At 43.4% G+C, this 25725-nt stretch overlaps 2 protein-coding genes across 3 annotated transcripts; one reads left to right on the forward strand and one right to left on the reverse strand.

Annotated features, from left to right (window-relative positions):
• Positions 1-213: 213 nt before the first annotated feature.
• Positions 214-11226, reverse strand: scaf4a (SR-related CTD-associated factor 4a). 2 transcript variants are annotated; one of them, XM_056398115.1, is made up of 19 exons: positions 11072-11226; positions 9326-9409; positions 9138-9182; positions 8877-9038; positions 8572-8704; positions 8058-8194; positions 7724-7918; positions 7541-7626; positions 7316-7400; positions 6797-6973; positions 6528-6601; positions 6191-6381; positions 5871-5971; positions 5400-5513; positions 5127-5283; positions 4908-5035; positions 4402-4555; positions 3706-3861; positions 214-3515 (listed from the first exon to the last, which is right to left on the reverse strand). In XM_056398115.1, exons 1-19 carry the CDS (start codon positions 11099-11101, stop codon positions 2284-2286), a joined length of 3441 nt encoding a protein of 1146 aa, XP_056254090.1. In that variant the 5' UTR covers positions 11102-11226; the 3' UTR covers positions 214-2283. The 2 variants fall into 2 exon arrangements, with proteins under 2 accessions (XP_056254090.1, XP_056254089.1); XM_056398114.1 differs by having other exon boundaries at positions 7718-7918.
• A 2125-nt stretch (positions 11227-13351) lies between these two features.
• hunk (hormonally up-regulated Neu-associated kinase) lies at positions 13352-24349 on the forward strand. The gene is made up of 9 exons (XM_056398298.1): positions 13352-14040; positions 16969-17261; positions 18066-18121; positions 18439-18574; positions 18681-18808; positions 20275-20401; positions 20503-20671; positions 20847-21009; positions 21938-24349. The coding sequence occupies exons 1-9, from the start codon at positions 13801-13803 to the stop codon at positions 22684-22686; spliced, it is 2061 nt and encodes a 686-aa protein (XP_056254273.1). The 5' UTR covers positions 13352-13800; the 3' UTR covers positions 22687-24349.
• The last annotated feature ends 1376 nt before the right edge of the window (positions 24350-25725 follow it).

The following is a 25725-nucleotide window of genomic DNA, read 5'->3' on the forward strand; positions in this document are numbered from 1 at the left end:
AACAACAATTACCATGACACCTTAGAAGAGTCAGTGATACAAGCATATTTACAGCAGTGTCCCAAGCAATACTCTTCATTTCATCACTTTAATTTTTCCCTCTTGGGTTTCTGTGTTATAATTATTCAAGAACAAGAACTAGGCTTGCAGAATCTGAACTTCAGATGTTCACAACTACACAATATCAGACAGTGTCCTCAGTGAAACAGACACTAAGTTTGAAAGTTGTGTTTATCAAAGTCAAAACATAATTCAGCCACAGGGTTTCACTTTGCATTTTCATGTGGACAAAACGTATTTATGAGTTTGACTGACATACATGAGACAAATATAGGAGGATTTCAAAATACAGTTAAGCTCTTATGTCTGATCCAAGATATTGCCTCCTTCCTTTCATACATACAGGACAAAGAAAAAACTTGTGTTTATACAAAATGCTCAAAAAGCCAAGCTGGCATCTGAATTTTTGCACATTTTTTGTGGAGTACAACACTTTTAAAATAAACGTCTGTTGGATTTTCCTCTGTCGGATCTACGAAAGGTTCTCCTTTATTTCTTTAACTGAAAAATAAAAACATGCACCTTTAGGCAGGAGTGTGAAATTGAGACAGCAGAAAAAAACATTACTAAGTATACACATCTGAGAATTTCAAGAGGAATTTTAGTTCCACTTAACTTTTATGTTGATTTTAGTTTTGAAAAACTGACTGTCTAAACTTTAACAGACATCAAAATGAACAGTTGTTGCTCATCTGGGTACAAGTTAATTTCTTAACAAATGAATGTACTCAAATTTATTATTGTTTGACAATACTTCTATGTATAGATCACTCCAACCTCTGAAAAAAAGCCAACTTACCTAATATCAAATATCTTTATTCTCCAAATATTCCAAAGGAGCTATACCACAATGCACCTGGGCGTGACTTTTTCTTTCCGTCTTAGTTTTGGCGTTGCTTATGTTGAAATGTCTTATCTGAAATGCCTCTCGGCCCATTAGTCACGACATCTAAGCAAGGGAAATTTTATTATGCTACTATTAAAGTTTAAGTCCTTGGTTTTCAGCTTCTACAATAGTTTGTGTGCGTCCAATATTTCTGTAACGAAACAATATGATTAAAAGATTTTCCTAACAACTTCACCGTAAAGTCACATCTGGGTAAGTACAGTACAGTCAAAGAATGTGAAGCATCCTCCATTCCCAAAATAATATTAGAATGAGAATCCTTTTTTCACAAGGAATTGGGTGCAATTCCTGTTATCAGTAAAAAATGACTACTAAGTTAGATCCAGAGACCTTGTGAGAATAAGCTCTTCTAATAAGTCCTGTGTCTGTAAAAGTCTCAGTATTAATGGAATAGTACTAATAGTACTAAAGAAATTCTTAAAAACTTAAATAAAACCACGTACAGTGGATTGTTTAAGGACATTGGGTATTGGCCAGTAAATGTGCACATGTCACAGATTCATCAGTTACTGGACTGATGGATGTTGCCACAACAACAAAAAGGATGCCTTCCCCGATTTGTAAAATGCCTACAAGCAACTGAACTGGATTTTAAGGCCACCATAGTCCTTTCAAAGCTGTGCCTTACTGGCTCACAAGAAAAACAAGATGAGATTAAAACAACAAAGAACAATAAATGGCGTTTGTGTTGTAAGAGAGTTGATTAAGAAGAAATTCAGTGTTGGACATGACATTTTGGCAAATTAAAAAAAAAAAAAAAAAAAAAAAAAAAAAAAAAAGAATATATTGACCGTGTTGAGGAGTGCCTGCTATCACACAGATGAGGCTATGAAGTGAAAGTAAATCTGTGCCACAGAAATTATTTGTTTCCTCTGTCTGCGAGTCAATATGAGTAAAAACAAATGCGAGCTACGTTCACTTTAACTTCAGATGGACAGAGCTAAGTTAACATGCAAGCACTCCGTTCATTCTTACGACTTACTGGAAGGAGAAAAACAGCCAGGTGACAGCCAATATTGAACTACAGCCATTATTCCAAACTGATTTTCACGTGGCTGTGTGTTTTGAGACACAGATGCAAATCAAAATTTGACCATAAATTCTAAAAAATATGTTATATGTCTGACAACATGAGTGGGAGATGCTTGTTTTCAAGAAATATGTTACTTCCCAGAAACTGTCAATTACCAACTGACAAACTGTGGCTAGTTAGAATTCATCTGCCGAGTGTTGAGGTTGGCTACCATAGTGAAAAACACCTTTGTCATCTTTCAGTGGTTCACAGCAGTCTCTGGCTGAACAAACAGTGAGCCAGTCTATGATGCTGCTTCCTGTTTTGTGTCTGTGGGTGCACTTTGAGCTGGAGGTGAGGGCTCAGAAGGCATTGGCTCTCCTGCAGCAGTAGTTACCTCTGGGGCCGGAGCTACAAGTTCTGATTTTGCCTTTTGTTGAGAATCTTCCACACTCGGTTCTTTACTGGTTTCCACGGTAACCACAGGAGTCACACAAGGTTGCTCGGTGCTGTTAGAGGTCCGAAATTTGTCCATGTTTTCCAATTCGGCCAGTCGATCATCCCTGTCCCACCGCGTGGTCCTCTCTCGCCGTTCTGACCGCCGTGGCCGCTCCCCTTCTTTTCCTTCAGCTCCTCTCCCTCTTTCTCGACTCCCTCCCTCTGCCCTTCCTCTTTCTCCTCCCTCCCCCCTCCCATGCTCCCTTTCCCCATCATCGCCCCTCCCTCGTTCCCTGTCGCTATCCAGACTGCTTCGCCTCTCCCTCCAGTCACGTCTGTCTCTGTCCCGGTCCCGGTCCCGGTCTCGGTCCCGGTCCCGGTCCCGATCTCTGTCCCTGTCTCTGTCTCTCTCCCATCCTCCTCCCCGGTGATTGCCGCCGTCTTCCTGCCAGCCTCCGAGCCTGTCCCTCCCATCCATTCTATCACCACCTCCTCCTCTCCCTCCATCACCAAAGGGACGCCTTCCACCTCCAAAACCTCTATCCCTGTCTCTATCCCTGTCCCGATCCCAGTCTCTGTCCCTGTCTGGCTCTCGGTCCCTGAAACCAGGTCTGTCTCCCCTGAATGGTCTGCCATCCATTTCTTCGGGCCCTTCCAGGCCACGAGGACCACCTGGTCTGATAAAAGGAGGTGGAGGACCTTGAGGAGGAGGGCCATGCCCATGTGGAGGGAACGGAGCCCTCATATTGTGGGGAGGGGGCATCCCAAAGCCTCCTTTAGGTTGAGGGGGCTCGTGGTGCATCATTTGAGGGTGTGGTCCCCTGGGCATCATCTGTGGGGGCATAGGGGGCATGTTGGGGTGAGGAGGTCTTGTCACATGGGGTGGAGGGAAACGCTGCATGTGTGGTAGTGGGGGAACAGGAGGACGCTGGAGCGGGATTATACCAGGCCGAGCACCAAGCAGACCACCAGAGGAGGGCTGGATGTTTCCTGGAGGACCGCCCGGAAGAGCACCTGGAGGTCCACCTGGAGGTACACCTGGAGGTATACCAGAGAGAGCACCTGGTGGTGCACCTGGAGGTACACCTACTTGGTTGCCTGATGGAGAAACAAATGCAGCTTTAATTTAATTACTTTACTGACTATACTGTAAAACTCACCCAGCACCTCTACTGATGGATTCCTTACAGTTCTTCAAGTGATGAGACAGATGTCCCTAGTTTTAATGGCCAAATTTAAACAACAAATCACTGTCTGGTGAAAAGTGAGGAGAGACAGACAGACTGACCCATAGGTGCCATCTGGTTGTTGAAGATGTTGGGACCTTCGGGGACCTCGTCATTTTTCCGGTTGCCCAGCCCTGTTGGGTCCAGGGGTGGTTCCTCAACTCCAACTTTGGCGGGAGGTGGGGGGCCTAGAGGCATGGCACCTGGGGGAGGGAACCCTGGGAGAATAGGGATGAGAGTAAGGTAAGGGTGCTTCCATGCCAGTCTGGTTCAGTTCAAAGGAACTGGTGCATTCGCCTGTTTGATTCAGTTTGTGTGGGCTGGTGTGAACTCTGTTTGATGTGGATTAAACAACAAACAACAAAAATTGTGGACCTGTGTGGTTTGTTGTGGTGTAACAACAAAGCAAACTAACCACAGGGTGTGACTGGATTTTCCATGTTAAAATATGTGTTGTGCCTGTGTTCTTGTTGATGTATTTTTTCAGTTTCTTAAAAAGTTAAAAAGTGAATGAAACACAGCAACCACACACTAAACGTGTTAATTAATATATACACTTAACATTAGGGTACAAAGCTTGACAATTCTTTCTTCATGTGCTCTTTTTGACAGCAGGGAACACAAATAACCTAACACATAAGGAGCAGTAATGTGGTGCATGTCTTCCTTTCAGATTTGACAGAATAGGCACTGTGAAAAAAAGCAACTACATGAAAGCCAGTGAGAAATGGTTTGATGGCAGTCGTAGGAGGTGCTACCTGGAGGCATCTGCATGGGGTTGAAGCCAGGTCTGATGAAAGGAGGAGGTGGGACACCTGGTGGGAAGGAAGGCGGAGGCATTCCTATGGGACCAGGAAAGACAGGAGGCTGCAGAGAACCCACACCAACCATTGGCTGCTGCATTGGAGGGACCTGAGAACATTTATAGGGATTTACTACAGAAGTCGAATGATAAACTTATCTGTTATATTTCCCAGCGAAACTCTGGAGACACAGTAAGAAACTAAAAATCATGTTCTTCTATCTGAGTTATCTCATCTATTTTTATGTAGGGATGGAGCAGATGTAACATCAGTTTGTAATATTACGTTGTTGTTACCTCCACACTAAAATTAAACATTTGCATAGATCCCTGAACAGCAGGCACATCATCTTAATCAAAACAAGTTCAATCAATATCTTTACCAACATTTTCTTTTATACCACAGATGGATCAACACTTAAAAATTCAAAATTCTGGTAACATCTTGCAGCTGTTGTTTACCTGTGCAGGAGGAGCAGCTGCAGCAGCCAGAGGTAATACCTGCGTCTCCTCCGGCTGCTGTGGCTCTGACCGGCCGTTGTGGTTGAGTTCCTCTGGGTGGTCTAGAGTCTTCCTCACTCCACTCCACTCTGGAAAAGACAGACACAATTCAGATTTCTGAAAAGCAATACATTATAACGTATGATTTCTTAATGTGTCTGTGCCTGTCAGAGTTTTTACCTGGTGATAAGGTGTCAACATCCAGTATTCCTCCGTCTTTTAGCTCCTCCAACTGGTCTTCTCTGATTTTAGACCAAGGTACGTAGGTGACACCCAGCTCCACGTCCCAATACTGTTTAAACTCAGCCTTTATGCCCTTGTTCAAAGCCCAAGCAATCTGGTAGGAAATGAAAAAAAATTGATTCATTTAGAAATTTCTCTGTTTTCTCTTTGATTTGCTGACTTTTTGTTTAGTAGTTCATTACTAAGCAGCAGCTTCTGTGGCTCACTCACCTTGATGGCTTTCTGGTTAACTTTGTAAGATCCTCTACTAAGCTTCTGTAGAGCCCTGAAGGCATCTTGCCTATGTATCATGACAATATAGGCGCACCCACGTGGAGGGATCATCTGAACAAGAGAGGACAAACAGAAAGGATAGTGATTTTCATTCAGTTAGCTGACTGGACACATTCCCATTATTGCACTGTGGTCCTTTCTTAAATAGGTACAACATTGTGCTAGTGTTACTTTACTAACATAAATACAAGTATGAAGTATAAACAACAAAGCACAGCTCTTCATGTAATAACTTTGAGCATGAAATACACAAAATGTATATGTATACATTTACTCTAAGGTGACCAGAAGACACAAAAAACATTTTTCATCTTTCATACAGATGAAAAAATCCTAATTCCGTTCTTTCAAACCACAGGATGTAGTCACAGTTAGCTCAGTGCAAGTGATCTATACCAGTCCACTTACATTGATGGATTCTATCTGCCCAAACTCCTCCAGTAAACAGGCAACATCCTGCTGTTGTGTTCTTTTGTCCAGCTGGCCCACCCACAGAGTGGTACTGCAAACTGAGAAAGAAGAAATAAAAAGGTATCGTGAACAAGAACTTTAGAAGAAATACTTCATATCAATGGGTTCCTCCATTTATAATTTGAAAAATCCCTGTGATGACATCCAAAGACAATAATCTTATGAAATTACTAAACAACCCACTGCACATACCTGACAGATCATTTCAGGGCCTATGCTACTTGAATAAATATGACCATACACAGATCATGACTCACTGCTCAGTGTCTCGCTCTTGGGTGGTGGGAGGCCTTTCTGCCGTCGCTCTCTCTCTTTCTCTCGCTCCCTGCGCTCCTGCGAGCGAGAGCGCGGGGAATGATGACGCCGGTCTCTGGAGCGCGAGCGGGATCTCCTGTGCCTGGACCGCCGTGTACGGGAATTAGACCGTGACCTCCTCCGTTTCGGAGACCTGAGGGAAAAAAAGCATTCAATTTCATGGTATGTTCATCACAAATTTACATACCAAGAGCAGCTTATCTGCATAAGGCAAAGAACAAATTACAGCATGGTAAAGAAACCTAGGTTGACAGGTCATGGCCCATTTCAGATTCTTACCTGGAGCCTGAGTGTGACCTTCGACCATGTCTGCCGTCCCTCATAGCTGAACGGTCCATATCCATTGACAAATCCTGATAGAGTATGAAGAAGTCATGGTTAGGATTTGTTGCCAACTATTAGACCAACAAAACACACTTCAATTATACAGAAAACAATTGCTAATCTTCCACCTCAACCATATGTTATCCAGATTTCCAGTATCAGAATTAAATTTTAAAACAAAAATAAACATGTGTGTGTATTCTTTGTACTGCTGTTTCATCTACCTGTTGTAGCTGGGCTGCGTTGTGGGGAGGGTATACGCCTGGGAAGCCTGGAGGCCCAGTGGAACCAGGGAGGGCCTGCCCTGGCAGAGCGTGCCCCATAGGAGGTATCATAACTGGGAAGTTTTGCCCTGGTGGTAAACCATAGGCTTGGAGCTGGCCATTAGGAGGGAGAGGAACCTGAGAATGACAACTGTGGTAAATACTGTGCACATACATCAGGGGTTTCCCAAATATAAAATCAAATTGTTAGAGAAAGATTTGTCCTTTTGCCATATTTTTGTATGTGTTCCCATCCATAAATAAAGAGCATGTACTGTACAATATATAGTACATGTATTATGTAACTCTATTGTTGTAACAAAAGCCATAAGGTTAAATTTGACAGTATTTTATACCACTATTACAGTTTAAAGGGAAAAAAAAAAGAAAAAGAAAATATAGATACAACGAATTAGAGGACGAGACTTGTCAGGAAAGATAAGTTCTTTTATACTTAAAAAATGTTGTTCTTACTGTTACCTGTTGTGAGAGGTCTTGCGACATGTTCATCATTGGTGGTTTAAAGTGCTCCACGTGCTGTGGGAAGGCTGGAGGCTGCTGCATACTGTGATGATAAAAATACACCATCAGCTTCACAGCTTTTATTTCATTTCCAAGAAGAAAAAAAAAAAAATCAATCAAAGCTTCCCACTTCTTGGCATCACAGATATGTTGTAATATATGTAATACACATCAAGGGCTTACAAGGAGGGCTGTGAAGTGATGTCATCCTTCTTTGTTTCTTCTCCAACTTCTGGTTCATCATCATAATCAAAACGGTCCAGCAGTTTCTAAGAGAGAGACAGGTAATGAGTGTAAGCTACAAAATTTCTAAACAGTGCCTGATCTCTGACATGTTGCAAAGAATTAAAAACAACGCACCGTCACCTTGTCAAAGGCTGTCTTCTGCTGGGTGGGCTGAGTGGGCTGAGTGAGTTGGGTGGCTGGGGGAGGTTGTGGGGTGACCATGCTCAGCCCAGTGGTGATGTTTTGGATGTGGGTTTGGGTCGTATGGAGATGAGGCTGAGTGTTGGCGTCGGGCTTCACTGGCTGCTGCTGAAAGTTCTGGAGCATCTGCTGCAGCTATAAATGCCAGTGACAGAGAGTGAAAGAAAAGAGTTATTTATTGGTGGAGGTCTTAGAGATGTGCAAGATATGACAACAATACAAGCAACAAGACTGAGGTCAAAGCTAACACTAGTCTACATGAGTATTAACTCACCTGTTGACCCTGTGAGGACTGGAAGAGCTGTGCCACTGCAGCAAAGGCATCAGAGTTTTGCAGCTGAGCAGCAGATGTCATGGTGGAATTTGCCGTTACTGCGGTAACTGGCTCTTTGGCTGGAGGTGGAGAGGAACCTGATGGGAGAGAGAAAGCTTTAAAGCGTGTGAGCAGCACACAGATGCATTCAAATGCCAGAATCATTCACTGATACTTCAGCATAGCAATACTGCATTGATTTATGAAATATAATTGCTATATTGTTGTCTTTCGGCTCCAGGTCGCCACTGTGGATCACCGCCCACATATGAAACTGCCAACCCAGGAATCAGTAGGCAAACTACTCTACCACTTGAACCACGGCCCCCCTATGCATTATAATTGTAAATATTTTTTTTAGTTAAAAACTGATTTTAAACCGAATTTGATCTGTTAAGTTGCATCCGTATTTAAAAACAATATCATGGCCATATAATAATCTCTACTGCCTCATGCATGCAATCAAACAAATTACCTGGCTCTTCTGTGCCCGTATAGGGTGCAGCAGCACTGCTAGAGCCAGCTGCCATGTCCAAGAGGGGCTGAATAACCTCGATCTTGAACACCCCATTCTTCTGCCACAGGTTCAAGACCCGCACAATCTTACTCTACATAACACAAGGAAAAAGGTGAAGGAGAGGGAATAACAGGAGGAGAGAACATTTATCATTTGAAAGAGCAAAATCAAATGGACATATCCGTGATTGCAACAGTGCAGTGTACAATTTTCAAACTAATTTTCATCACACTGAAATTTCCACCAGGTCTTTCATTTCTTACCCTGTCCTCTACGGGGCAAAGGCAGAGGTTCTCAAAAGTCCCTGTAATGTTTTTGGTAAACCTTGGGCCAAACACGTCCTTGTCCGGTCCAAACTGGTGTCTGGACTGCCTAACAATGGAATCCACCACATACAGGCCTGCTACCTTGTACTCAGGCTTGCACTGGGGAGAGCAGAGGGAGAAAACAGATTCTGAGTGAGTGTATGCAAATTCGGTGGGCAGAAACTGGGTGATAACTGAATTTAAACCAGCCTGTCTCACCTTCTTGATAAACTTTTCCACAATCTGGACCACATGTTTGTAGAGCTGAAGAGAGAAGCAAAAGATCATTTTACAAGCTAGATGAAGGCTCAAAAAATGAGGGATTTAAATTTAAAAATGCAGAAATTGTACCTCAAACAGATATACAAGTAACTCTGAAAACAAGAGATTGCCAAACTTATTCTTACTTTCATAGCTTTGATGGCTGATTTGGTGATGGAGATCATCTTTGCCCGAGAGATCGGGGGCTTGGAGTCCATCAATGAGAATAACTAGAGACAGAGAGAAATAACAGATGAGTGACACAAGCACACGAGGAAGAAAATAAATACAAAGAGAGAGGGAGCAGTGCTAGAGGAGTGGTACGGTCAGAGTTGTCAAAGTTGATGCAAATCATTTGTATTCCATTGCTTTTGATTTCCAAACTTAAAATGTTTTAGTAGCAACAAGTGGTAGAATTTGACCTGATGTCATAAACTTTAAGCAAGAATATCCCAGTCTTTACAGGCTAACCATAATTTAACAGTCCACCAGTACTGACATGTGATATGTTAATTTGATATATCTTTCACTGGTTGTCACAAATGATGATCTGAAAGACAACTGTGATTGGTTATGTGGACTGATGTTTTTTTTGTCCATGTCTATCTTGTGTGTTTGTTGTATACTTCATCATGCTCTAATGGATGCCTGAGGCTGAAAGCTCTGGCATTACATTGAGGAGTGCTATAATTGTTTGCCACTTTCTTTTCCCACTTGTTATAAATCCTTGATACACGCAGACAACCCAAACTGGCATCTGATTTAATTAAACAGAATTTCATAATTTCTTCTCAAGCCTGACGAGATGCAATGATACACTTTGGATGTTTTGAGCTGAGGATCCAAGAATTCAATGCACAGCTGCAAAACTCTCATTATGTAAGTACATAAGATACAGCCCAGTCACATTACGGTGAAAAGAAATGAGGAATAAACTGTACACAGTTGATGGGTGACAGATGTGTATATCCTAACAGCTGTGTGGTGCACATGGTTATTGCTTTCCTTATTCTGAACTGAACGAAACGTCAAGTGTCTGAGCGATACCCATTCAGGCATCCCTAAAGTACATGTTTGCTCTTTTAGTAGGTATCTATTGACAGTACGTCGACATATTTTGTCAGTGATTTGCATACAGAACCAACAACTACTTTCTTTATTTCTGTGCCAAACAGAAACTGCAAGACACTTTTCAAGAAGCACTAGAAAGTGCTCAAAGCCCTGGGGATGAAATGATATGGTGCAACATACAAGTATCAGGAGAACTCAGATAGTTGTGATTCAATTACAGGTTCGTGTTTGCCAACCTGCCTCTGTGGTTAATCAACTATACGGGCGCAGCCACTGTAACTGTTACATCAAGGATTAATAGGGCCATCAGAAGAAACGATCAAAATCACCAATAGATGACTTGACCGGGCTTTTGACTGGACATTTAGAAATGTCAACCATCAGCCCTCAGGCCTCGCACTGACTTGACAAACACGGGCAGTGAAAATTATGTTTGCAGGCTTGCAGTGTGACAACAACACCAGGATAGTGTTTGCTGGGTAGCATTGTTTTCTACACCAATGTTAGTAACCACACTCTCACTGGCCAACATTTACGCTAGTACATGAGCCTATGTTGATTGGCTATCGTTGTGTTAGCTTCATAGTTGGCAGAAAATCTTGTCATTTGTTTCACTTACAACAGTATTTGCGCGGCAGGCGTGCAACACGGACGCTAACTCGGTTAGCCCTTAGCCAGATAAGGTGGACATGTCCAGCTAGCTCGCAGAGCAGGCCCACAGGTCGGTCCTGCTCGGCTAGCTCCAGTGCAACACAGCACCATGACCAGCACCGTCAGCCTCGGTGAGTTCAGGGTCTCAGCGAGCCCTGAAGGCAGCTTACCTCCTGGTTGAAGGCGTTGACAGCGTCCATGGTTGCCCAGCGCTCCGAGCCTTCCCCTTAGCTCCAGATTCCCCGCTTACAGCGATGTTTATTCAAGGAAGGGTCGGTACAACATGTCCGCTCCCGGTGGCTAACGATAGTTAGCCTAGCATCGGTAGCTCTCGGGTCGGCGGGCACGGCAAAGCATGATGGGATTCAATTCTGTAATTCTAGGTTTTGTCCACCGGGTGGCGGAGTGCTGTAGGGATATGAGCCAAAGGGATATGGTTTGATTTGGTTTTATAAAGAGAACCCACAAATAACATACTTGTCCAAATATTTAAAAAAGAAGCATGACACAGGATAAAGACAAAATCACAGGATAAAGACAAAATCATCACGACAAAGACTGATGTGTCTCTGCGTCACTACTATCCAATCACTATAACATGCAGATAAAATATTATAATCATGTGGACCATCATGCAGACAGGACATCTGTGCATTGTGTACCTACCCCAGTTGTCTCTAAGTGCCTATTATGTGTGGCACACACACAGAATATTACACATGCAATCTTATATTTTGCCTATACTCCCAGATACCAATCAGTATCCCTGTGCAGGGTCACTACATGACCCCAGGTTAAACCAGGAAACCAAGTTCAAGGTACATATTTGCCAGACAAAAGTGACAGTTCCTATTACTTTTGTCATCATCACCTGATTTCTCTGGGATGAAGATAATACGTCTAAAATTAAAGTATTCCATGTCACAAAGTTAAAGACTACCCCTGATATAATCACTTTGATTGTGGTATAATTTTTTTTTTCTAATTTAAAACATTAAGTGAATGTGTGCAACATTTCCAATACATGCTTTTTAAAATAACTTACTAAACTAACTAATTGAGAATCATAATCTACAAATCATTAAGACTGCTCTGTTTCCCCCTTGAAGAGATCACCTTTATGGATGCTATGCCGCGTATCTTTATTTTACAAGCTTGTGTTAAACTCCAAGGGCTAATTCAAGGACTACTTGCCTTTAGCCATAATTTCATTACAGTATTACATGCTGTCAGGACAAAGAAAAAATGGCCATCAGTTCAAGTTCACCAAGGCTACAGGCTTACTAATGTCTAGACTTGTAGGACTGACTGTATGTTCCTGTAGTATAAAATAATTCCAATAGGTGGTGGCATACTTGTATTTTTGGTTCCATGTCTGGGTGTGTGTTTGAGTGTCTAGAAAGCATGGTCCAGCAGGCAAGTCAAACTGCATGTGTAGATGTAGCTATTCTTCTCACTCCCTCTAGGAATCCACATAAAGCAGAGCACACCTGTACATATGATTAAATCTGATAGTAACACCACAAACTACAGTCTCAGAAGACACCACAGAGTGGAATCAACACCTCTCAGGCACAGACTAAAAAAAATAATAACACAAGCTTCACAAAGGTTATTGCAGGACTATTTTTTTTTATTGACTTTCATTATATGATCAGGTGTTTGTTATTTTTGTTCAGCCAGTGCAGGTTCAATGCATGTATAGGCAAAAATATAATATAATTTTATTAGATCAGATTAACCTGCGTAAACGTGTCTGAAATTGTTGCCCCTCCCTGCAGGTGTCCTCCTTTGACTGATGAACACCGCGTTAATTGGGACAGTGAACACCTCCATAAGCATGGAGGACATGCTCCTTTGTCTGTCGCATGTGACCTGGAGTACAACTTTATGTTTGCAGGCAGAACAAGTTCCGCAACAGCCAGCAACACCATGACAAAAAGACAACAGCTAGACGATGGTGCTTCTTATCTGAAACTGACAATTTTGTCACAGACAACATTTATACAACATGATCATTCACTGCCACAAACATTCACCTCTGAGTCAATAGAATGAAGGATTTGTGCCTGGTGCACATCGCATGGTGTGCACATTTGGATCCTTTACGCACCATTGTACTTAAATGAACCTGACAAAAATCACGATGCAGACACACAGACATTCGTCTATGCTGTGGATGTGTTGCTGTCTCTCTGCTCTGGCTACAAATGTATTCTTTGTTCACAGCCATGTACAGTCTGAGCGCACCATGTGAAGCAGCGGGGCAGCGGTACCGGGCGGAGTTGTCCCCCTTGTTCTCACATGTGCTCCTCCCGCCTGCGCTGATTGGATTGAAAATACCCCGGCTACCACTACAGTGTGAGAGGGTTTGTGTGTGTGTGCGTGTTTTTTTTTCACACTCACACTAAGTAACGCCCACCCAGATGACCGGGAAAGTCACTTCAAACTGCAAAACACGCTGCCTGCGAACAGACTCTTCGGGAGGCGCTCATGTATAGAGAGGACGTGTGTTGCCTAACCCTGACTGAGCCACAGCTTCTTTTTTTTTAAACCCAAAGTATTAAATCAGGTTGCGTAAGTTAATAACTTTCCATGATTGAGTCTGGAATATTTTATGTGTCATTTCCGTCTGAGCTGACACACTAATTAAGTCTCGTCACGGAAACTGCTGAGTGCGCTCACTAGACGCTTTGGATGAACAGGTGGCGCAAGCTCCGGTTCCCTTAATTTGCTATTAGGGGCGAGACGCACACAGCCCGGAGTTAACGCACTTTACCGGACGTTAAGCATTTAATACCTGCCTTTCGCTAAGGTGGGCGAGAGGCGAGCTGCGTAATTTTCATCCCCCCCACCCCCCCTCCCTTGTTAAAAGGAAACACTTAACAAGGGAACTGTGATGCCAGTTGCGGACAGCGAGATGGTAGTGGACAACAGCCACGCGTTATACGAGGGCAAAACCCCAAACAGCGCCGGGAATGAGAACATCCTCCCGGCCTCACTATGCAGTCCTGCCGCGGACATCCTCAAGAACTTTTACCACACCAAACGGGTCGGGAACTATCTGATTGGGCGGAAGCTCGGAGAAGGATCGTTCGCCAAAGTTAGAGAAGGTCTCCACGCTATGACTGGGGAGAAGGTAAGCAACAGGGATGGGAGTGTAATGTATTTTTTTTTTTTTTACCATAGGAATGAATACAGCCCCAGTTGTAATTTTTAAGTGATAAACGAACTTTTGAAGGGAAAAAAAACACATTTTTCTAAAGAAACCTATCAGAGTTTCTTCTGACTGTAGTTGCTTATATATGAACATTTAAAAATGATGGGTGGCATGCAGGAAGTGGTCTGATATGGTCTGAAATTTCATTTCCCAGGACAGTGTCAGCTGTCACTTCGCTCATGCCTGCTTGGCAATACATTCTCCTCTGCTGCGTGTCAACACTTCACCTATTCATATTAACAGTTTAACCATACTTATATGTTTTTTTACAATGTGTCAGTCCAGGTCTTACTGATTAATCAGCTCTTAGAAAGTGATTAGCTTTGTTTGCTATGGGAACCTTCATTGATGAGCTCATTGGGCACCACAGCTGTTGATCTCAGCTACATGCACAGCAAGGCTTGTTTTCTAGCCAAGGCTCTGGTGACAATATTTACTTTTTCTGTGTGTGGGAGAGAGAGAGAGAGAGAGAGAGAGAGAGAGAGAGAGAGAGAGAGAGAGAGAGAGAGAGAGAGAGAGAGAGAGAGAGAGAGAGAGAGAAAGGGGGAGAGAGTGGTGCCAGTCTATCTCCTAACATGTGTTGGATAATTTCTGAAACCTCTGCTTTGTCTGCTGGTGCTGGTGGTGGAGGTGATCTCACCACTGTGGGCGCGCAAGCCTGTGATAGGGACGAAGGGGAAAATTGCCCGGCCTATGAGAGAGCAGAGCTGCTACTTGCATATGAAATCATGTCGTTGATAAATGGGCTTCAGTCTCATTATGATTCCGCCAGCACAGGGCTTTGATATGGGCAACCATTGGCCACTGGTTGCCTTTGTCTCTTCAGGCTTTTTTTTTTTTTTTTTTTTGAAGATCAGCCAAGACATTAGCATTTTGGAAAAACAAGCACTCCCCTTTCCCTACATGTTTCTACATTTAACCACATGTCTACTCCTCTATATGTATACAATAGAATACATGCCCATGTGGCACCTAAATTCACATTTTGCATATTATAGATTAGCTCATGTTGAGCCCCCCCCCCTCCCATTCTGTTGCTGTGAGGAGAGAAGAAAGCGCACCTCTCCTCATCCCTCCTTCCCTCACGCTCTTTGTTAAGGATGATGCAAACACTGGCAATCTCAAAACCAAGCACATCCCATGCTCTCCCTCTCTTTACACACACTCTCTCTCTCTCTCTCATTCATTTGAATACGGGGTCCAACAGGCGACGGGAGGGAGTGGAGGGCAGTGAGTTTATTCAAGCAAAAGGGCAGTCAGGGGGAAAGGAGTTATAAGAGGACTCCCAGATCCTTTTTTTAGCATCACTAGAAAGTCAGTGTGGATGCAGGGATGAGAAACGCGGGGTGTTTGTGTGTTTTAAGGGTAGGGGGCATGAAAGTGATGCGAGGTGAGATATGGTGTTGTCATGGTCAGGGGGCTGGGGAGGTCATATGCATGTGTTTTTGATGTCTGTAACCCACTTTCCCCTCCATATACACCCCCCCCCCCTTCTGTCTGAGGGGCGCCTGATAAACAACTGAATCCCCCAGAAGCCCCCTGGCTGGGCACACCCCTCCCCCCTCTATATCCCCCAACCACCCCCCACCTCTCTCTCCTCATATAGACCAGCCTACTGTAAATACAGTGCCCCATCCCCCCACGCATACCCCGCACCCTGTCTCTCATCCACACTGCTTGGCGTAAACACGGGCCATCTATTACCGTATCATGACAGCTCAGTGAACACACACACACACACACACACATACACACTCGTGCGCACCCAGCCAGGTTTAATTAGCAGCTATAAAAAGGTTTTCAGAGGTGAATCAATTATCAAAGATAAAAGGACGAAAGTAAAATAGAAAGACAAGCTGAAGGACAGAAGAAAGAGGAGACACACACACACACACACACAACCACTTCGGCCCTCACCATTTCATTAATGGATATGGTGATTAGTTTCTCTGGTCATGCCTTTCCATGTCTGTGGGCTCTCCTTGAGATGATTTGCTGTATATGGTAGCCACGCTCTTGAACTCAGTCTAGACGGGACACAAGGAGACATGGGCAAAGGATGAAATAGAGTAGATGGGTGTGTTATTGAATGCAATTAGCGAAGTGTTCGTCATTCAGTTAAAGGACATGTTCCGAGGCTTTTATGAGACGATTCTACAGGGTTCTTGAGGATGAGACAACAACGGGGAAATGCAGACAGAAGATGATGGGATGAGTAATTATGGAACAAAAAAGAATGAACACCTCTGCTTGGAAATTGAATATGTTTGAGAGAAAATCGTGGGCCCCTAATTTATCCTGCCTCAGTCTCAGTTCCACATTTGTCACCGCTTCTCATGTGTGTTCAGCTGCGACTAAACTCTGTGGCAAATGGGGGGGAATAGTAAGTGTCCTTTTGGCCTTGGCGCCTTCTCAACAGATAGGGTAACATTTGCTTTTCCCCCTAGTTTATGATGGTTCAGTAACCCCTCGAACACACACACACACACACACACACACACACACACACACACACACACAAACACACATACACACACACCTCCCCCTCCAGCAGCCTCAAGGCCCTGTAGCGCCTGGGTTGCCCCACATTGGGAGCAGCTGTGAGGGAAGGGTCAGTGTCGAGTTATATACCCTGCAATGGAGACTGAGTAGCTCGTCACCTGTTACACTACAGTCCCCTGAAAATCTCCCTTCAAGACGCCGCGGTGCACTAGTGCTCTATCCTCCATGGGTATTATTCACAATATCATATAGCGCAATGTTTAAGAGTTAAACTTCAGCTGCTTTGTCTAAAATAACATCTTCACCTCGTCCTCTTTCTCTCTCTCCCGTCTCAAATTTGTCCAGGTGGCGGTGAAGGTGATAGACAAGCGGAAGGCCAAGAAGGACTCGTATGTGACCAAGAACCTGCGGAGGGAGGGCCACATCCAGCAGATGATCCGCCACCCCAACATCACGCAGCTGCTGGACATCCTGGAGACGGAGAACAGCTACTACCTGGTGATGGAGCTGTGTCCCGGCGGGAACCTCATGAACCGCATCTACGACAAGAAACGCCTGGACGAGAGGGAGACTCAGAAATACATCCGGCAGTTGGTGCTGGCTGTCGAGCACCTGCACAGGGCGGGTGTGGTGCACAGGTAAAAAAAAAAAAAAAAAAAAACACTTAAAATAAGGCAAACAAATGCAGAGAAAGAACAAAAAACACACACATTTATCTCTAGTGTTACGAACAAAATTTAAATGCTCTAAAATATTGAGTTTGCCGTCCATAGCTCAGAGAGATTTGTGCTGTTTATGGCTTACAGCTGACTTTAAGATCTTTGAATCAGACATGATCCTCTTTCTCAAAGTGTGGGTTAAGTCCTTATTGTGCACATTACTGTTAATCCACAAATAACTAGATCTGTCTGCTCAATAACTTGCAGTGAGATGATTTATCGGGTTTCCCAGAGAGCTGCCAAGAAAAGAGAAAAAAAAGGCTGGCTTTCTATGCATTTCTCATACGAATATTGTTACATCCTATGACAAAATGTTTAATTTGATTTAAGGAAAATAGCACATAAACTGCATCTCTATCATCTAAATCAAATTTCAGATATTAATTCCACAAAGGTCTCCCCAGAAATATTCAATTCTGTGTCGCTCAGAGCCTGGGAACTAAATTTCTCTAGATGACTGTGTAACAGGATTTCTAACACTGAGGAGGGATCTGGAGTCACACAAAAGACCCAGAAAATCAGCCAGTGTGACCCACATTGGGAGGGTTGTGTATGTATATGTCGGGGATTGCGGGGTCGAGGTGGGTGGGTGGGTGTGTGGGGGGGATTCCCATTGACCTCTGTCCTGCTTGTGCATTGTATGACGACTTAGATAAGTGATCTAATGTAAACACTGAGACTGTGCTGGCGTTGACGTCTCCCGTTTCTCTCTTTGTCTCACAGGGATCTGAAGATAGAGAATCTCCTGTTGGATGAGCAGGACAACATAAAGCTCATAGGTAACTCTTTTACACTTTTACATTCACTGTAACTCACCTCAATACACACAGAATTTCATAAAAGAAAAAAATTTACTTAAGCAGTTAATAATAAAAAAACAGGCTTTTAATTCCAATTATTTTACAGTATAAATAAAAAGATTTACTCAGTTGGAGTGCTCCACATGTGGTGATGAGCTAAAAGCAATTAAATAAACCCTTACAAGCTCTCAGCATAGTGCTAATCTGCTTCTGTTTGTGTGTGTAACGCTGTGACGAGCTGAAAAGACGGTAATAAAACCAGAAACAACACTCACCCCTCCTCTGCTGTCCCACAGACTTTGGCCTCAGTAACTGCGCTGGCATCTTGGGATACTCAGACCCATTCAGCACCCAGTGTGGGAGTCCGGCTTACGCCGCCCCGGAGCTGCTCTCCAGGAAGAAGTACGGGCCGAAGGTGGACGTCTGGTCCATGTGAGTGTATTCTCCTTTTTTAGAATCAGTTGTCAAATATCAGCATATTTTAATACATTTATTTAAATGTCCACTCAGAGCTGAAGTGTATATTTTGGTCTTCCAGTGGTGTGAACATGTATGCGATGTTGACTGGGACTCTCCCATTCACCGTGGAGCCCTTCAGTCTTCGAGCCCTGCACCAGAAGATGGTAGACAAGGAGATGAACCCTCTACCTCCCTCGCTCTCCACAGGTAAATAATGAACACACAGATCCATACCTGTTGTGTACAGATAATACCTTTGTGGTGAACAAACTATAAATCTGTCAATTTGAACACCTTAAAAACATTGCACTAAAATGCCCCCTCAGATATTTGCAGATCACTGCAAGTCTGAATATATGTATAAAAGAACCAAGATAATTACAAGGAAATTACGGGTTATCGCTGAATGAATGTTTAGACATTTAGAAACGTGATTTCAAAAAAACCTTGGTGTCTGCCAAGTGACGCAAGGAAGGCAGATTGGAATTTGCAGATAAGCTGCAGCTGTGTATTGCTGTCAGTAGCCTTGTTCTTTGTGGTTGAAAATAAACAACAGACTCATGAAAAAGCCCCCGCTGCCTTTTTAGCATTGCTGAGCTTTTTGTCCGGCTATCCAACTGGCAGACGGTCCCTTAATGAACAAGGTGTGCAGCATTCTGGTTTCAGAACATTAAAGCCGTTTTTTTTTTTTTTTGTTTGTTTTTTTTTTTTAAATGTCACCCAACTAAAAAATAGATTAAACAAAGTAAAACGAGAAGCAAAAGTCTAAAACACCTGCAAAAAAAATGGTAGCCAGCACTGTCAAACCGAGCAGTCACAAAGTGATGTAGACTCCTGGATCAAGACTCTTTATCACCCCCCCTTAAATCCTCCTGAAGAGATACTCTACCTTTGTACACACAGAGTAGTCTTCTAGAGAAGTCCTCTCTGATAAACATTTCTAAAGAAAGAGCACGGCCACCTTGGCAGAAATACAAGAGTAAACATGTTACCTCACCTTTCCTGTTGATCAAGGGTTACAAAGATGACGCTTTGCATTGTATCAGAAATATTTGTTATTTGTTGTAACATTTGTTTTTGCCATGGTATTGACTCAGAGTACTTTGGAAACCCTCAAAAGACTGCCTACTGGCATATTTAAAACCAGTTCTTCTGTGAAGCAACTTGCAGAAATGAGTGAGGGGAAAAAAAAACAAACAGCATGGGACAAACAGGTGTTTGACTTCTCTGGAGGTAGTGATACGCGTCCACCCCTCCTCAGCATGTCACAACAGTGTCATTCTCCGAATCGCAAAGTAAGGGGTGGCTTAACCCACTTACATAAGTAGCTGTTAATCAAGCTAATGACACAGATATGTCATCTCATCTGCCTTATGTAATAATGGAATGAAAGCAGATGAGACGGATGAGGGCGGCGTCTGTGTTTAGTGCGTATATGTACTCTGCTACAAGTGCTCGTGGAAAATGGTTGCGAGTGATTTGCTAAGTGGCAGAGAAATGAGGCAATATCTCCTGTTCAGTCCCAAAGCTGTCGACCACGAGAGGCGTTTCATTTCTGACGTAAAATCTATACTAACATGTTTCGATACAGGAAAACCTTCCACTGTAGGTAGTGAACAGTGTCGGTGGCAGCGTATAAATATCTATTCTCTCTCTCTCTCTGTCTGTCTCAGCTGCCATTTGTCTTCTGAAGAAGCTTCTGGAGCCAGATCCCAACAAGCGTCCCAATATCCACCAGGTGATGGCGGACTCCTGGCTACAGCTGGCCAACAAGAACACAGGGGCACCGTACCTCAACAGGTAGACTCACGCACACTTGAGTTTGCTTTGAGTTCAGTTGAATGCTTTTCACATTCATTTTAAAGCATCGCAAAGCTTTAACTGTCTTGTTCTGTGTTAAGGATCCACATTGAGGAAATAAACCACACGGTGTTGCTGCACATGACGGAGAAAATGGGCTATAAGCACAGCGAGGTGCTGAGCGCCGTCCTCACCAACCGCGCTTGCCACACTTTGGCCGTCTACTTCCTCCTCAACAAGAAAATGAAGAGACTCTCTAAAGAGTACAGGGTAAGAGGAGCAGAGGGTTTTCTAAAGAATTTTAACATGTTTCTTAATGACATTGGAATTCAACTTCTGTGCCTAGAGAGGTTTATGAGGTGTTAAAGTCTGGTTTCACAACAACAGGTTTGTTAAATGCTAAGGGGGTGTTGTAACGTGGGGTTTGCTTGTGTGTCTGTTTTAGGAGATGCAGTTCCAGGAGAAAAAGAAAGGAGAGAAGCAGAAAAACGAATACTTCCAGACCCAGTGGAGGAAGCACGTCGACAAGCTCACCATCCCCCCCAAACAGACGCCCGTCTACCTTGCTGTTAGCAAAGGGCCCAGTAAGGAGAAGAAACACAGGACAGGTGAGAATTCATATGATGCAGTACAAAAAAATTTAATTAAAAAAAAAAAAAAAGAGAGAAAATAAGTTTCAGTACCACTTTATTTATTTGATCTATTTTATTTACCTTCATACAGGGTAGGTTGACTGACCATGCATGTTCTTGTACATCAACGACCTGTTTCACACGTGTGTAGTTACCCAGTCATCAGTCCATCCATCCACCCCTGCTTCCATTGTTTGTCTGTCCATCCATCCAACCATCCAACCACCCACCCGCCCATCCATCTGGGAGGAAACAACTTGGAGAAGTTGCCACCAATCATAGGGCAAACACACAAACATCTTTAAAAAAAAAAAAAAACTTAATTCACCTTGTGACTGAGAAAGTGTAGCACAGAAGTAAGTATATAATTGGGAATTAAATTGATTTGACTCAGCAGCATAAATTAAATTCGGTTCTTTCAAACTAGGCCTGGGACTTTTAACAAAGAGTGGTAGGTGGTCGGAGTCTGTCAGATAAGACTCCCTCAAGGCGAGCTTTCAACTGACAGACAAGGACCTGGGGGCAAAGCTGAGGCCTAAGCTCCTTTCCCTCTCCTCATACAAGTGCTATTGAGAAAGTGCATAGGCTGATCCAGATCTAGCATGTCAGGACAGGCTGGTCTTAACGAGGTTTAAATCAGGACAGACTGTTCCTGTACCTTTACGCCTGGTTGTTACATGCCATCGGATGTTTATTCCAGTGAGAGGTGCGTCTTCACTGACATGTCATTTAGAATCTGGACACATAGGGCACTCACCCAGAAATATTCACAGAAGCTCCAGTTCTCAACCTGTCATTCAGTTTTATCTGCAGCAAGTTGAAACTACCACTGCAAATGTTTCTTTGACAAATATCCAAATTCAGTATTTCCAGAATGTTACAATGTGTCTTCTTTCCTCCTCAGGTCTACTGCGTGCCATAACTGGTGGCCATCGTAATTCACCTCTGGCACCCCCTGGCACCGTTGCTTCTTCGTCGATGGAATATCTGGAGATCCACCCTCTCTTTCCCAACACCCCTCAGCAACGGAGGCGATTGGCCACCCTCCCACAAGTCAATACGAGCCCAGAACACAACATTCCCGCTCCACCGGCACCGTCACCCATTGGCATGCATTCCTTCGGCTCCCTCGCCAAAGCCGAGCAAATTGAAGACACCCCGACTTCGCCCTGGTACAAGCTGACCAACGGTACGCTGTCCCCGCCACGCCACGTGTCTGCCTTCCAACCCGACTCCTCTTACTTGAAAAAGGCCACAATCCCCAGTCCTCCGGTCCTCATTGTCAACCCGCAGCCCAAGAAGAGCATCTCATCAGATTGGTGCGGTTCTTCTGACACCAGTGGCAGCCCCCCCAGCACTGTAGGAAGCCCACCAGGGAGCTCAGCTTTCAGCCCGCCGAAGTCCGCCTTTAGCCCCCTCAACCCCACCTCAGCATTCAGCCCTCCTTCCAACAGCAGCAGCAGCGATCCCGACAGCCCGACGCACCGCAGCAAGTTCCCCTCTATGGGAATAGGGCAGATCTTAAAGAAGAAGGTTCAGCTTCAGCCATTCACCTTCCGACCAGAACAGGTCGTTGAGGAAGTGGTGTCCCCACCTCCCTACCCCATGCAGACGCTCCTCTGTGCTTCAGGTGCACTCAAGACCCTCTGCTGAGGGATACAAGACAAAATAAAATGAAAGAAAGTCAGACTGAACTCGAGGCCCCTCTCAACATTTCATTTAGTTGGAGAGGTCTTCCAGAGCGGCCTTTTGAACTGTGAACTGTCCCTTTATTGCGACTGAGCCACTTTTCATGAAAGACTTCATCCTTCAAATAAGAAAAAAAGAAGAAGAAGAAAACAAAAGGGATTAGAATGAAAGTATAAAATATTTTATCTCTCATTGCCGCTCTCGTTATGTAATAAGAGGTGGTGACACTGAGAAGATGAGATTTGAAACAGATCCCAGAGCAATGACTAAACCTTGCTGTGTCCTAGATACAGAGTGGTCATGGGACGTCATGTAATATGGGCCTTGCCAGCAAGGTGTATACACACACACACACACACGCACACACACATGCATACACACAAAACACTGTATTATAGACTGAGTTAAGAGATACTCTCTTATGTAATATTACTGTAACTGGTTACTAATTAAGCCGCAGACTGATTCACACCAGCTAACAGACCCCAACTCCTACCCTCACCCTGATTACATGTATAGGTGTTTTGTCTCTGTGAAAACTCTCTAAGATACCCACCGACTTCCAGCCAGCTGGCACCGTATCCTCAATGCTGACTGGATGAGAAGCTCACTGCACTATTCTTGAAAACCAAAACCTATAGTAACAACGGTGTTTACCATCCTTTACCTCACTGCATTATTCATACACTAATGTATAACCGCAGTTGATTGTGACATGCTTGTGTGGATTTTGCCACAGTGTTGCAGTGTCTGAGCGTTAGCGCCATTAGAATCCACACACTGAAATAGAAGTAGGTACCGAGAGCAGAGTCGTGCTCTCACTTTTTTATAGTACTCTGATAAACTGTCACTCAACACTGATAATAAATCACCGCTATAACTTTTTATACACAAGTGTGACATCACCTCTTCAACCCACAGGGAAACTCAAACTGTAAGAGTCTTAGTTATGACTTTCTCACAGCTGGATATGCCTATTCATTGTCAGTTTTGAAAAAAAAAAAGAAAAGATAAAAAAAATAGAGCATCAAAGGCCTTATGAAACTGATCAAGCTCGGCAAAGGCTGAGTGTATGAAAGTGGGAATAAGAACAGCTACTAGGATCACGTAACATCCATGAAAATAATTCACTTCCTTTTGTCTTAATGCTGTAGTTTGTGCAATAGTCTTAAGTGTTAACTGCAATGACGAGTATTTGCCAAGAGCTCTCCGAGAGTGATGTGAAAATTGTGCTTGTAAATAACGGTACGATTCCTGTGTTCCTGTCACCGATGGCGTTCTGCATAAATGGGATTCTGAAACGTTCGTCGAGCCGACATCTTCGCGTCTTAATTGCTTCATGAAACTTATTTGACTCTACGAAAAGGCTTCCACAGGCACACGAGGCTCCTCACTGTTAAGATACCGTAGAATCTCTTCCTGTCCAAACGAAAAGTTGCATGCAATGTTTCTCGAGTCGAACTGTACTGTCAACATTTGGAATTACGTCTTTGTACCTTTTTTTCTGGTTGATACTGAGATTGATACAGACTCGGGGGTCTTTTATAAGATTTTGTAATGGATGGTTTTGTTTTGAGTGTCGAGAGATTTCTATGCTGTATAAAGTATTTTAAATATTTATACTGAATCCATTATGTGTCTGTCTGGTACTTCAAATGCACCTGTTTACTGTCTGGCTTCATTTTGGCACATCATGTACTCTGCACACACATTAATTTACAACTTTTTTTTTATAAACTGAAAAAATATAGAATTAATACTCTTAAATTACGATAATTAGGTAAGTAATTCTACTATAATCCACAGAATCCCAAATTCTTGTTAATTTATGTAAAATTTACACAGTGCCTGGGGCGTATAATATATTCCTAAAGTTCTCAGCTCCTGGAAGACTTAATGAAAATCTGCCTCTCTTCTGTGGAACGGCCTGTGTTGCTTTACGACCTCAATGTGCCACATGTCTCACATACCGTATATATTTCCCACGAGACACCTGTGGTGGGTAAAAAAAAGAAAAACACACCCTTGCAACAGCTGAAGCATACACACATACTACGACCCCTCCCTCTTTACTCGTACGCACACACACACTGTAGACACTAATCTACTCAGCTGTGGCTCCCCCGTCCCCATCATAAACCTCTTTGGGTGACACTGCCCTGACGAGACAAAGAAGGGGGCTCACCGGAGCTCTGAGACAAACACAAACAGGGCTGTCCGATTAAATCGGCGTGGCTAAGCTGATAAAAGCCGAGGGGCAAGAGTGCCTCTAAAATGCATTAGAGCTGGAGCCTTTTGTTTATCAAAGACAGGCGGACAGTTAGTCAAAATCCCCGGGCGGTCTGGTGAGACAAACAGACTGTGGCTTAACCACAGCGCTGAGCGAAAGGATATAGTAAACCACAGAGCATGAACAGGTAATACCCGCACCTGAGTGTTTAGTGCTGCTCTGCTGATGCCTGTAGTAGGTGTGCGCACAAAATTAAATATTTACTTCTGACAGGGAGGAACTCCCTGAGAGCCATCTCTTGATGACTATGTCTTCAGAAACATATCAATCAGGTGAGGGATAGTAATGGGTAATGCCAGATTTGGCAACTGTTTAATGAGACTGTCATGGAGCAGAAAATTAATCAATAGTAATTTTTAATCATTAATCAAAACAACATCTTCTCCAATATGAAGATTTGTTGATCTCATTACTTTAAGGTTTAGACAAAATTATTGATTTTCAGATGTCATCTTGGGCTGTGTAAAGTTGTGATGTAGATTTGCTCATTTTATCGAATAAACTATTAATGGAATAAGCAGACAGATTAATCAATAATGAAAATGTAAGAAAAAGTCAGGTGCAGCACTGGACTGCCGTTTGGGGGCAGGTTGTTAATCAATGTAATATCTCAGGAGGTATTAGTAGAAAAAAATCCATACTGATGAGATAAAGACCAAAAAAAATCATTTTCCTTGACACAAATATCATTTGATTATTTCAGAGTTAATCTG

Source organism: Seriola aureovittata, chromosome 15 (genome assembly GCF_021018895.1).
Source record: "Seriola aureovittata isolate HTS-2021-v1 ecotype China chromosome 15, ASM2101889v1, whole genome shotgun sequence".
Taxonomy (NCBI): domain Eukaryota; kingdom Metazoa; phylum Chordata; class Actinopteri; order Carangiformes; family Carangidae; genus Seriola; species Seriola aureovittata.

Excerpts from the sequence above, each read along its gene's own strand:
- scaf4a (XM_056398114.1), bottom strand. The coding sequence starts at position 11,101 with ATGGACGCTGTCAACGCCTTCAACCAGGAG. Across the intron at positions 9,183-9,325 it reads CAGCCATCAAAGCTATGAAA|CTCTACAAACATGTGGTCCA; the intron begins GTAAGAATAAGT and ends TTCTCTCTTCAG. Across the intron at positions 8,705-8,876 it reads TTTGCCCCGTAGAGGACAGG|AGTAAGATTGTGCGGGTCTT; the intron begins GTAAGAAATGAA and ends TGTGTTATGTAG.
- hunk (XM_056398298.1), top strand. The coding sequence starts at position 13,801 with ATGCCAGTTGCGGACAGCGAGATGGTAGTGGACAACAGCCACGCGTTA. Across the intron at positions 14,041-16,968 it reads ACGCTATGACTGGGGAGAAG|GTGGCGGTGAAGGTGATAGA; the intron begins GTAAGCAACAGG and ends AAATTTGTCCAG. Across the intron at positions 17,262-18,065 it reads AGGGCGGGTGTGGTGCACAG|GGATCTGAAGATAGAGAATC; the intron begins GTAAAAAAAAAA and ends TTTGTCTCACAG.